Raw genomic sequence first — 13,786 nt, forward strand, 5'->3', positions numbered from 1 at the left:
TTATAAAATAATCAAGCAAGGGACAATTCAATAAGTTCGAAAAGTAAACCATATTTCAATATATGCATTTTTTGTAAGAGAGAGCGTAAGGTGCGAACATAGTTGTGAGTTACACTGTGCCAAACTATTACCAGGCACCATATGGTGTCTAAGAAATCCAAATGAACTGCGATTGGGGATACATAAGAAGGAACACTTTATATATATGATAAAAAATGAGCCATGATTGTTGAGGTAGTAAAATATAATATGAAAAATATAATATACATTATGTCGAATTTGGGAAAATTGCACTAAGCGAGACATATTATACACTGTATATGAAGGCTGTGCATACGCTGGAGGGATGCACGTAACAGTGCTCTAGCAAGAGATACAAACTATAAACCCTTTGTTTTCAAGAGATTTCCTACGTTTATTGACAAATAGAAGCTAACTAGAAACCTGGCAAAATGTTAAAACGACGAACTTCAGAAAGTTACTTGGTCATCATTCTTTATAGCAATACCGTTTATAAATATATATCAATAATAATTATAATAAATATAAGGGATAAGTTTCAGAATTATGATTCTCTAATTAATTAATTAAAACGATATTATTGGCTTCACACGATGTTCAAAACAAGAAACAGGAGAAAATTAAACGCCCCATTATGAAATTCTAACGAATGGTTCTTCTGCATTTTCTACAGCCCAATTAATCGTTAATATACATTGTTCTTAAGACTGGTGCATGCCTTGAGCTTGGCAAAATTTACATTTAACACATTAATCATCAACTTATAAACGCCTGTCATGCTATACACTATGTTGGACTTTTGGCGGCTTTCGCAATGCGTCCATCCGAAGGAAAGAGCACGTAAACGACCTTGCAGTCATGGCAGAAAATGGCGCGTCATCATCGGAACTTGAGTAAAGAACAACTCGTATGCAATCTTTTCGCGTGCAGTAAACTTCAGTAAAACTGGCCAGCTGCATTACTGTCAGCTGTCAAAGGACCTAACCTAAAAAAATTCCAGGAAAGTTTCCATGAGGCAAAGCAGAAATTTTCGTTTTAAGGTCTCGAAAAATCATCAAGCTAGCTAGAAAAGTAAATTCTAGCGGTCTTGGATTTTTTATATAGAAAGGTCCAGATGAAAAGCTCATTAACACAGCTCCTCTTTCAAATTATGTGAGCCGTTATACAACTCCTAGACCTTTTATAATTATTTTGAAACATAGTATTTTTAAAACCTTCGCCCTGCTAAAAGCCCAAACTTGAATTTAGCTAGGCTTTTGTGAATGGCGCTTGTTTGAGCGACACTGTAACCGGTCAGCAGCTACGAATATTGTTTGACGCACGGTTACTATTCAAAATTATTTGAGGACATAAGAGATATTATGTATATATATATATATATAATAAATATTTTGTTTATACAATCCATAAATACTAACTATCAATGAAAAAAAGCCTCGAGTATACCACAAAACAATTTCGGAATAACTTCTAGGTGGAACTTTCTTTATAAGGCGTTAAGCTGCAGCAAATATGCAGCCAAACAATACTTGATCGAAATTAAATAAATGACACTCTCTTTGAGTAGTTAAGGTTGCTTAGTAGTTTGTATTTCTTCATTGAAATAACGTTCACGTGGTTTTGGGCGTGTTTACTCCTTGGAAAGGTAGAAAGGGCTTTTCATTAGGTCGGGATTACAAGCCTCAATAGCGTAGTAAGTGTGAACTTCCGCGTAACGCACTTTAGTGTATTCTCTTGCATCTCTTCAAAAAAAAAAAGCTCATAGTTTTTATAATACATACCAGGAGCCACCATCTGAACTCTTTTAAATTTTTTTTGGTGCCGCTCGGCTATTGGGCTTTTTTTTACCACTGTGCCGTCACATCTCTGTTTGACTACGAACGAACATCGGTCAAAAAGCTGTTAATTAAATTAAGTTCTATATCAATTACTCGTAGTGAAACGAAGTGCGTTCTGTTTTTGCATGTACATACAGTGTTACACTATTGGGAGTTGATCGAGCACGATTAAGTTTTTACATTCAACTCCGTTTTATTCAAACATACAAGTCCGAAGGCCGCATTGGTTTCAATAGACTGAGATTACTAATGAATCACATGGCAGTCTCATCTAATTTACCTAATAACAATGTGTGCTACTAATCAATTTTCTTAAATTGATTATCTTGTGATGGCAATGATGATTGTAAGGGGCTTCAAATATATCTGTGTTTACGTGTTTGCCTTTAAAGTTAGGGACGGGTGACGTTCTAGGTTCGGATCCGTTTGTAATCACACCTCGTTTTGCGTTGAGAGCCAACTGCCCAGAATAACGGCTTATGAACCGGACGTTAAGCGAAGAAACATTTTAAAAAATCAGTGTTGATGACTCGAAAAGGATACCAGGTAGCTTCTACGCTTAGTTGGTGTAGCAAATCGTGTGCGATTATCCTTTGACATCTAGAAGGCAGACGGTGATTTTGACCACACAGACAATTTAATTCGTGGTGGATTACGTACATTAATTAGTGTATCAGACAATAAACTCGGGCCATAAGCCATAAAAGAGTAAGGATGTCATCCATTAAACAAACTTGATCTGCCAGCGGAGAGTGAGGTTGTCGATGTCATAAGCGGCATCCTGTTTCTTAGCAACTCAACGTGGAAAGACATTATATTCATATAAAAAAGGCATCAAGATATTAAACAGGCCTAAAACTAGGGCATGTGAGACCTCAGATGGTCCTAAATAATTAGTCGAAACCGCACTATCGGTATGAATAGTTAAGACCGCAATTAGCTAGATAAGGTTTGCGCCAATTGAAAATGGCAAGATAAAAACTACTGTAGGAAACTATTTCAGAGCGGACATCAAAGGAGATAATGTCAAATGCCTTAGCAACGTTGATTAAAGCGTTTTCTGCGTCGCAGGAGCGGATGCTGTAATTATAGATATCACAGAGGTGCAGGAAAAGAAAATTATATGGCAAGCTTGAAAGAGAAGTCACGTTGAAAACCTGTATTCCACACTGACATTCAATACATTTTTCATCTCATAGAAATAGATCATAGTAGTTATAGGCTTGCAGTCTTTTAGGCCATTACTTACCTCTAAACAACAAAAAATAATTTAGGAGACCCTAACCTTCGAGGGCCTGCGTCATATAGTAAAAACAACCAAATAGTAACGAGCAAATGAACATAACACCTATTCATTTGTGTATACATCTTCAACAGATGGAAAAGTGGGACGATAAATAACATTAAAAGAAAATATTAAGAATCCATTCTATTTATCAGTTACGTTATTACCTGGCAGTTTTTACAAGACGCGCCAACGACTGCAGGCTAAACCGATAGCATTAAGATTTTGCTGCTATAAGAATGACTGATAACTTTTTCCCAAGTAAGAAATATCAAAAAAGACGTTCTTTAAATAAATGAAACGAAAAAATTATTGACAGTTTTTTTTTTTTAACTAAATAGCTCTAATAGCAGATGATATGAGTCGCATCGGGTTGGAGTTAGCATCATTTAAAAGATAAGATTTGGTAGTAATAGATGTGATAAAACTGCTGGAATGATTTCATTCGGACTCAAAAAGGAGGGCCTTGAAGATGAAATACTTCTGCGAAAGTTTCCAGTATCTTGCAACCTAATTACGATGAAGGCACAAGTTCTGCAGAGGCCATAGAAAAATGAACGCTCCTTACGAGTCAGAAACGTTACTAGAAATAATTATGGAAAAATTTTATTAAATGATCTCGAGAGCTGAGCAACAATGACGTGTGAGTAGTGGACTTAGAGAGCAACGGAAGTAAATGTCCACAGTTAGTTTAAAGCCATGTGGAAACAGTGGGCTAGCAAAGAGCCCAGTGTTTGGGTGCGACATGAATGAAAAACAGTTCACATATGACATTGTACATATTGCACGACAATAATGTGTAAATAAAAAAAAAAAATAGCTCTACGATCTGCGTCAATAGATGAGATGATCCTACCTGTTGGATCAGATCGGAAAAGGGTCCTGCATTGTTGCAACAGTTGTTACTAAATGGTTTATTCGAACCAGCAATAAGATCTTACCAAACCATTGAAAAAAATCGACCGAAAATTAGGACAGCTGTCCGTCTTCGACCATTCGTTACCCGCCATTGACTGCAAAAACAAACAATTGATACTCTTAACTGGCTTTATCTCACACCTTTTAATCTGAAGTCTAATAATAGGCTATGCAGTGGTATGTCCGAAGAGGCTACCACTTACAATAGACTTCATAATAAAGTGGATCTTATAAATACTCCGTTTTTCTCGTGTTCACTCTGCTAGCACTGTTTTCTATTCATCATTAATAACTTACGGCTGTTTAACTTAATATTTATAATTTTTTTTTTTTTTTATCTCTAATATTATATAAAAGTTTGATGCCAGTTGGCTGATATCCCCTTATGCGACTTCGAAGCTATTCTGGCAAGGAAGTTTATTGAGGTCATGTGTACTGATTGCTAAAATCGGTGGGACTACGAATGAGTTCTTTTGGTCTGGCTAACGGTAAGGGGTGTCAATACGGCGCATGGGTCCTGTTTTGTCAGGATAGTGGATACGGAGATAATGTGCTGTCCAAGCACTTCCGTTTGACCCTTCCGTCTGTGAAATCAGTGAGCCCGGACAGTCATACCACCATTGAGACTACACGAGTCACTTTCTCTCGCCTAGGCTCTGTCAACTGGGGACGGAAACGTTACCTCCTATGGTGACAGAACATACAGACCAATTCGAGCCTCACTTGGAGTCCGGAGACATGTGGTGAATCATAACTAACGAATGTCAATGGTTTAGGTACTTCTCAAGGTTTTAAGAACTAGGAAAATATTTCATAGACGAAATCATGTGTTGATCAGATGCCGCCGTTTTTTTGTCATTTTTCTTTTGGTTTTTGTTTTAAGCAAAACTTCTAGAGCTTCTACGTTGTATATTTAAATAGACTCAGACAAGCGCGACATTCGGCCATCGTAGAGCACCTACCAAGACTTCTCCAAGAACGACTCGTTTTTTTTTTAATTATTAACGTATTGTTCGATGCGGGTCAATATTAAAGGTATGAAATAGATTATTTAGCTTTAGTAAAATAGCTACTTCACAAAAATTGAATTTACAATTACTCTCGAATGGAAGTCTCGATAGGCTAAGGTGCAAAGTTTTCGACCATGGTGTTTGCATCATCATTCCAGTTGCTATGTGCTGTTTGTCAAATAACGAAACAAAAGTAAACAAGTCCATACAAACAGATTGGACAAAGGAGGAAAAGTGCGACACTGTGTTAGCTTCTGAGAGAATGAAGAACTACTGACTGGTGACTTGTGTCAACTTCGCTTGGGCCACTGGGTCAGAGAGAGAAAAGCAGAAAGAAGAAACGAAAAGATGACTCGCACTTCAGAGCTCAAAAGATAGCCTGCGGCAATTGAAAAAGGATGATGGGGTGGGCAACCTCACCAAGGTGAAATTAGTTAGTTTATCTAGTTGACATGTCAAAATACTCGTTAAGTTAGGCGACCGGAGCAGCTGACACATCATCTTTCTTCCTGAGCTAACGTAACGCGCATCAAATCTTCACTGTAATTAATGCTATTTTTGTGTGTCATTTGTGTTCCATCAGCGGCATGAATTGTAGGCCACGTAAATGCTATAGCCTACTTGGTCTAAAGGCTTATAAGGGGAAGAGACAATGTAGCGTTTGGGCCCGGCATTTTGAATTACCTATCGTTTGCAGATCAGCTTTCCGTAACGATTGTGAAAGTTTTAACTGGGTAACTTTCACATAACCGTGGAGGGGTTGTATCGAATCATCGTTAACGAGTTTCCACGCTCTCCTAAAAAAGAGATCTCTGACAAAAAGATTTTTCCCAAAAATTGTGCATATAAGTAAATATAAGATGAATTGCTTCTGCTAAATATGACTGTCATCTCCGTTGCATCTGGGGTTAGTCGATTAGCAGGACAAGATATATTCGTATTACATCGATGTCGTAAATATACATACTCGTTGTACGTTGGCGACTGTGCTACCCACCACTGTGTGTGGCAGCTGACAGCTCCATCCTCTATCAAACGAACGATTCCCAAGAAGCGAAAATCTTTCTAACAAATGATTTACGATACAGCCGCAGAAGGAAAATAGCCTCGAATCCTTAAAGGAAGTGAGCGAGATTTATGATCCCGGGATTTTTTATCATGCAGTCGACGACTTCTGATATGAGGCAGACCCGATCGTACTCCCTTGATGAAATGAATAATTGTATCAGTAACTGGCAAGAAGTTTGAGCGCGACCTATTAGATAAAACGTTAATTTCGACAAAGGTGAAGTTGGACCCAGCGATATGCGATGACGCTTTTACTATTATCACTAATATCATAACATTAAAATATAAATGCATAGGGGCATACATGTCGACCTGTCATTGTCTTATTTTGTTCAGTATATAATTTCTGGTGCAAGCTTCATTATAGATATTTATCACATGGCAGGTGTGATTAAAAAAATAAATCTTACTTTGTTAGTTTAGAAGCTATGTATTAAAAAATGGGTTCAAATGGGTTAAAAAATGGGTCAAAAGAAGGTTCGTTTCTATTTTGTGAAAGTGTCTATCTTGACGACTGCCGCTGTCGATTTTGGCGATTGTGAGTGCCCACTTCGTTATCTGGAAAGCGTCTGTTGTGTGAGCCACATCACTTCTTCCTTACTCTTTATTGTAAAGATAGAAGGAACGTTTTTGAAGAACTGGCCGGGTATAGCCCATAAAAGCGCTCTTTAGTCCGCTTTAATCCGTTCTTCAACGCAATCACAATAACTATATCACGCTTAACCATCACGAAAAGTTCCCCGTTTGAAGTTCCTCCTTACCATAAAAGGGCGTTTGGTGACCTAATGTGAACGATACGAGGACTTCAAAAAACCTACTAAGCGAGCTTGCGTTCTGTCTATTGAATCGTTGATTGACATAAGGAGCCCCCTGTAAACGTTGCCAATTCAATTTAATATTCTCGTACCACAAGAGGTAAGAGAAGCGAAGTGATAAGAGACCGAAGGACATCGTATCGAGACTTACCTAATATCATGCATATAGCTGCTCGTATTGAAATATACGCAAAAAAGATTTCGATATTTTACATCACAGGCCAATCCTTGATAGACTAAAGGCATTTATATGTAAATTCAATTGTTCTAAAGTGAGTTCACTCTGGTACACTCATTCTATGGGATCTCACGTTAGAACAGTTAAACCAGGATCACTAAGCATAAAAGACCGAACATGTACGACTGGGGTTCTTACTATATTCTTACATTCTTTGAGACGACAGCTATCATAAATATAGCAAGAAGTTTATGGTCAAATTAGTATGAGCAAAAAATATCATGTATATTAACCAACGACATTAAGTTTTTGTGGGAATACATAACCCATCATAGTTTCAAACGTATCTCAAGTGGAAGAAACCATCCCTTGATTGTATATAGGGCTTAATACTGATTGTTTAACAATTGCTATTAGATATACGAAAAATACTGACAGACGCTGCTGATCTGCGCTAACAGGTCTTTGTGTAGACTGATGAACAATCTCACTTGCTATTTACGCTAAAATAGTAAAGGTGTAAAATTGTTCGAATTGATCTCTCTTGAAATTCTGTTTCCAGCAACAGAATGGTAGAAAATATACCTTACGAGAGTAAAATTCGGATCATATACTTGGCGGATTGATCTTAATTGTGTCAGAGGAAGTACTGCATGCTATAAAAGATGTTAATGTTAAGAGGTTTCAGCCCTTACCAAAAGGTAAGATTTAGTTTGTTTCTATAGGCCAAAAACACACTATTTCACGATTCCGTCAAGGAGAGGTATCGCAGTGGTATTCTATCCTCGCAAGCCACAGACTAAAACGCAAAGCAGGCTTGTTCAGGGCTAGTAGACAGAAAACAGAAGGTCCCGCCCCTGAAGGAAAGGGTAAGTCACTGAGGCGGGCCCAGGAGTGAGCGATACAGGGCAAGTTACACAAGCCAGCCATGACATCGTCCACACCCATGCTTCGAGCTACAGGACAAGGAGTCGCTCCCTTCTGAAACGATTGTGATGTTGTTTGGTGAAGTTTGGATGCTTAAGTTAAACAATTGTTTTTTGGTACTTCGCGTGGGTATATTCACCGGATAATTTTGTGCATACACACACAACGAGAACTATTTCGGACAACTGAAAGTTTTGTGGAACGATGAAAAACATGTATTGAAAACAGCAAAACTACCCCATTGTCTATCTAATATCAAGCAGGTAGCAAATGGATTTGATCAATTCCAGTGTGACGTTGCTCGTGCTGTTTATCAGCGGTGAGTTTGATACTACGACGAATGATTAATGGTTTGGTGTTTACTTTACTAGTCAGTGAACAGTTAGGTGTATATAATTTTTTGCTCTCCGATGTCTGATAGAGGTCTCCATGTTTAGTGACTTCTCTGTGTATTAAAGTTTACGAAGTTGTTTCATCTGAAAACTTGACGAAATAGCATGTGTGTTCTAGTTGTTTGTAGACCTTAACAATAAAAAGCTTAATTTATTTCAGGTTCATGCGCAAACTGGAATGATTGGTGGACATACGAAGGCATCTCAGGTAATCACCCTACCGTTGTACTAGTTCACAAAAAAAATAATAAACTTGGACGGAAAACAAATGCCCAGTGGTTTTTCTCTGATGTGCCGGATTTGCCAGGTATTTGCAGACACATTTATGCAGCGGGATCTTTTCTGAAGCTAAACTTAGGGAAGATATTATTAGCGGTCAAGAGAGCAGACCTATTAATGAACCTACTGCTAAACTGCTCGTATAACGATATTAAGGTTCATACGGGAGAGGTGGAAGTTCTCACAAATATAAAAAGATGTTATTGGTACGCGTATTTTCGTGACGAACATGTGAGAAAGTGAATAACTTCGATACTTCGTTTGCTTTTCAGTGGATGACAAGTTTGTTTTGTTAGAACTTCACGAAATGAATATATTTCAGGCGTTTAATTTACAATCATTAGGTTTCGGAGTCCATCTCTAGCTGAGATAAAGTCAATGATCATATAAACCCGTTTGGGATCGTCATAAAAACGGGCATGCAGTTACGTGTTTGACTACCTAAGATACTATTACGTCGCTATTCGAAATATTTCCAAACTAGTCTCTACAACTCTATAGACGCTACAGCTTGTAGCGTGGTTCCGAGGAATTTCAGCTAAAGTCCTAGTAAAGAGTAGCTTCATACCTAAAATCGGGGGTTTGCAAAAGCAATATGCAACGCAACTGCGTTTTAAGGTCGTGGTCTCGAAACGGGATTTCAGAGCATAACGTTTCTGTTTGCACGACTGCTAAAAATCTAAATCGACCGCTAAAAAAAAAGCAAATTATCTACATGTTCATATAACGTTAATTTAAGACTGCAAGGGAAATAGTCCTCAATGTGGCTCGTTGCAACTCGGAATGTTATTTCATCGTACTTCATAGGGCCGGACTTCTGGGGTCGGCTAAACCCAGGATTATGGGGCCTATGCAGCACAGGTCGCCGTCAGTCACCGATCAATATTGAACCCCAGAGACTACTGTTCGATCCACAGTTACTGGCCCTGCAGGTTAGCAAGGCCCGAGTACGTGGAGTTCTTCACAATACCGGGCAAGGAATTGTATTCCGTCTAGAAACCCCTGACACGTCAGCTGGAGAAACCCTTGGTCTTCAGTCGGATACTACAGGGCATATGACCGACCATGGGCTAACAGGAACTGCAAGGAACGATTATATACCTTCCGTAAATATTAGCGGAGGGCCCCTCTCGTATTCATATCGAGTCTACGAAATACAGTTGCATTTTGGCCGAGGAGATCATCAGGGATCAGAGCACCTTCTTGCCGGCATCGCTTTCCCCGCAGAGGTAAGGTTTCGACACCAGAAGAGACCTCAGTATTCTCCTTGTGTCTCTGCTACAGATCTCAATACCGAAGATTATGTAAAGATCCTGTGATATGCATTGAGATTCTCTATATTTCTATGCTACGGTTGCCTCTCATCAAAGTAATTTGAATTACTTATGTTATCGTTGATTACAGATTCAGATTTACGGGTACAACAATGAGCTGTATGACAACGCATCTGAGGCTCGAAGCCGGGCCCACGGAATTGCTGTGGTGTCGATATTTGTTAAGGTCACGCATCCGAAAGAAGCGCTTGGCCGAGGTGTTCAAGGCTTCCCAAAAGAATCAAAAATGTCCAAACCTAACTTAGAGCTTAAAATGCTCACAGATCAGTTACAACATATCACGTATAAAGGTGACAGCGTTCCACTGAAGACCCTTTCCATTCACGAACTGTTGCCCCCCACTTCAGCCCTTATCACGTATGAAGGATCCTTAACAGCGCCAGGATGTGAAGAAACAGCTACGTGGATACTCCTCAACAGACCTTTGTACATGTCACCGCAACAGGTAAGTTGTGAGTCAACTGCCAAGAGCCCCATTAAACGCATTCCATTGAATGGGTGGGTGAACATTTCACTGAATGTTTTATCTAACACAGGTGTATGACTAATTGAGCCTTCTTGTGCATATGTATTATTCAAAGCGTAAAATGAGCGTCCCTTCTTAAATTTAAATGTGCTCTTTAATGGAATATAAAACTTCCACACTGACTTTTATTACGATAAGCGTGTGGATGCGCTTACATATGGCCAAATCCTGATATTTTTGGTTTGTTCAGCTCCTTTTCTAGAAAATTCTAAAAGCAGTTTTTAATAATCAAAGGTACATGCATGTTTTGTAGACGTATAAACTGAACGGGAAATTAATGAGTGGGCTAAGACGCATGCTGTGGCGTGAAGCGTTACAACAGGTTCTCTTGCAGAGTCCTACTCAATTTCCACCAACATTTAATTCGATCTATCCCTTATTATTTTTTTTGAACAGCTAGCAGTCATGCGAAAATTAAAGCAGGGGGATACTGTATCACCAATGGCTCCATTAGGGAACAATTTTCGACCTCCTCAGCCTCTGCATAAAAGGGCTATCAGGACTAACATTGATTTGATACATACCGACCGCGTAGAGAAAACGCATAACCGTGGAAGTGCCGATAGCGACAACGTCGACGCTTCTGAAACTTTCTCAACAAGCAATTGTCCCTCTATGGAGGCGAAAAAGTTCTACCAAGGTAAGCGATATGCAACACAACATAAAGAGCTCAGCGTAGATCTCGCCTTTTGGCTGGACACTGCTAGATTTTACCAACCAGTATACATTTTAGAGTTTAAAATGATGAGCAATTGTTACCACAATCTTCGATGTAGCCTACAACAGATTAGAGGGAGAAATAGAAAAAAAAAATAATAGGTGCGTTGCTAAGAAGATGTTCATTGGCTTTGTAATATTTGACGCAAATTACTTCCGCCAGGATTATTGAGAGTCCAAGTAAAGAAAGTGACAAATGAATCAATAAGCATACTGAAAAGCTGTCTAACCTATGAGAGTATACTGAGTATCATAATAAACAGCTCAAGCTAGGGCCGATTGGCTCTTTTTAAACATCGCAAGAAGCTTGCCGCCCGCTAAAGGACCACCAAATGCAGTTACTCCCCATACAGAATGAAGCTCTAGAGGCAATATAATTTATTTTTAGAATATGTGCATCCCTATGAACTCTTCGACCTATATCATCGAAGTCCTTCTGCCTTCGAATAGTGACGTTCTTAACGTTTTGTTGTTAAATTGACAAGATGTTCAGATTTTGTGACTTAAATATATCGCTGGTGGTATTAACGAATGCGTAATGACTAAAAATCACGGATGTTCGTAGTTTGAAACTGTGGGCGAGCAGTCTCCTTGAAAGCACCTTACTGCACCCCATTCACTAACTTTTCTGTAGCAGAAAAAACAGCACAATGATAATGCATTTTTTTTAAAGTTATTTTTAACATATATCTATATATTGTTATGTATGTTTTCAGTATCTCCTGAGCATTTAACTGTCAGCTCTAATTTTCTTGACAGCCGGTGAATTCTCCAGATGCCTCAGTAGCTACCGGAGCATCATGAGGTTATAGAAGGACTGTTTTTAAAAGAAATTAAATAAGCGATTTGTTAGTAAAGATAGTTGCAAATACGCTATCTTCAATTTGAAGTGATAGTTGGAAGTACCGTTGATACGACATTCTTATAACGACGGATTGCTCGAATCAACTTCAGTGATCTGTGAGTTTTAAACGGTACAAAAGTTGAACCACTTGAACTTTGTGGGAGAAAAGTGGCAGAAGGGGAACTGCGATCATTTTGACAATACAATGTACCTTCTAACTTTATTACGTTCATTATTGAATTGAACTGTGACAACGAAAACATATCGAGGACGGAAGTCCATAGTGCTATCTCTACTATTCTGTTGTGCATCGACGATTTAACATAGGATCCTTCAGACAGAGTACAAGTGCGGACAGCATAAGATCTTTCCTACTATTCATACTCAAAGAACCTTGTGAACGTTTTATTATAACTGTATGCAAGTTTTGACGGACATGTTCAGGGATTTTTGCGCATGTGATATCCGCTCAAGGGCTCTGAAGAAATAGGAATCAAAATCACAACGAAGGTCTGGTGAGAATCATGCCAAACGTATGTGAAGCCTCCTAATAAAGCAAGAGAATATTCTGTCTTAATTTCTACTCTGTCTCTTGCTTGCTACAGCTCTAAACTATGACATGAACATAGTTTCAACATACATCTAGAAGAAATTCACGCCATATCGAGAAGACACAACGCTTTAATGCTGCATAGCCGCTATGTAACGAGTTTTCACACTAGTAATCGCTAGAAGTAGGTCGTGAGGTGTAATTAAGTGCTATTGCTCGTCACTTTCCCCGTCATCGTTAACACGGTCGTCGCCACTCTTCACACATATAGGTTATTTCTCTTAGGATTTATGCTAAAGCCTTTCCTCTTTGTTTGTTTTATTCGCGTTAGCTTGTTGTTGTTTTATTTGTACCAGGTGCTTTCTACGGCTACCTATTTGATTCCTGTCTAGGCACATTTGGCATCATTCTTAGTCATCTAGAACGCCAGTCGTAAGTTCGTAACTCATATTGCTTTGTAGCAAGTTCTACTTAAATATGTTCCATGGTAGCGGAAAATATTTATGTGGATAGAGACGAGAAGCATACTTTTTCGAGCTGCTGCTGCCAATTTCATGTGAGTTCCCGACAAACGTAGGTAGGTTTGGTTTGTGTCGTTTCTCGTTCGGCGCAAAATGTTCAACGCATGACCGAATTGGACGCCGATATACTCGAGATCCATTCGTGTAAGCAAAGGCTCTCGCTAACTCAGGAAGGATTAGTGATACCCGACTGAGTAAAGTTAACTTTCATCCAATTGTCTGTCAAATGCGAAGTAAGTTAGAACGCTATGTCTATAAAATTCGGGTAGGCTTCGGACGCGACTTTAAAGAACACGAACTTGTTGATGAGCCACAAATTTTTGCTTTGCGAACATACTACTAGTCTCTGCTGAAAATGACCACAAACAAGCATTATCTGAGCAAATGGTATATTCCACCAATTTTCCATCGACTTATTCTAAGCAGCCAGCATGTCCCAAAGGGTTCGCACCATGTTTTCAAAAGCCCGCCTCAATACTGGCGTCTCATGACTGTTATCGGTAGTCTAGAATAAAATGCGGAAACTTCCAGGTTTTCTGTAGGGAAAAACCTGGTCAGAAGTG

The 13,786-nt window shown here is 38.9% G+C and overlaps 1 protein-coding gene across 4 annotated transcripts; it reads left to right on the forward strand.

Annotated features, from left to right (window-relative positions):
• Nucleotides 1–8,077: 8,077 nt before the first annotated feature.
• Nucleotides 8,078–12,733, forward strand: LOC111243071 (carbonic anhydrase-related protein 10-like). 4 transcript variants are annotated; one of them, XM_086976690.1, is made up of 6 exons: nucleotides 8,078–8,379; nucleotides 8,613–8,759; nucleotides 9,539–9,960; nucleotides 10,136–10,510; nucleotides 10,988–11,231; nucleotides 12,025–12,733. In XM_086976690.1, the coding sequence occupies exons 1-6, from the start codon at nucleotides 8,331–8,333 to the stop codon at nucleotides 12,072–12,074; spliced, it is 1,287 nt and encodes a 428-aa protein (XP_086832816.1). In that variant the 5' UTR covers nucleotides 8,078–8,330; the 3' UTR covers nucleotides 12,075–12,733. The 4 variants fall into 4 exon arrangements, with proteins under 4 accessions (XP_086832816.1, XP_086832818.1, XP_086832817.1 ...); XM_086976692.1 differs by having other exon boundaries at nucleotides 11,127–11,231; XM_086976691.1 differs by having other exon boundaries at nucleotides 8,613–8,660; nucleotides 9,471–9,960.
• Nucleotides 12,734–13,786: the final 1,053 nt, after the last annotated feature.

The sequence above is a fragment of the Varroa destructor genome, unplaced genomic scaffold, assembly GCF_002443255.2.
Source record: "Varroa destructor unplaced genomic scaffold, Vdes_3.0 BEIS01000001.1, whole genome shotgun sequence".
NCBI lineage: Eukaryota > Metazoa > Arthropoda > Arachnida > Mesostigmata > Varroidae > Varroa > Varroa destructor.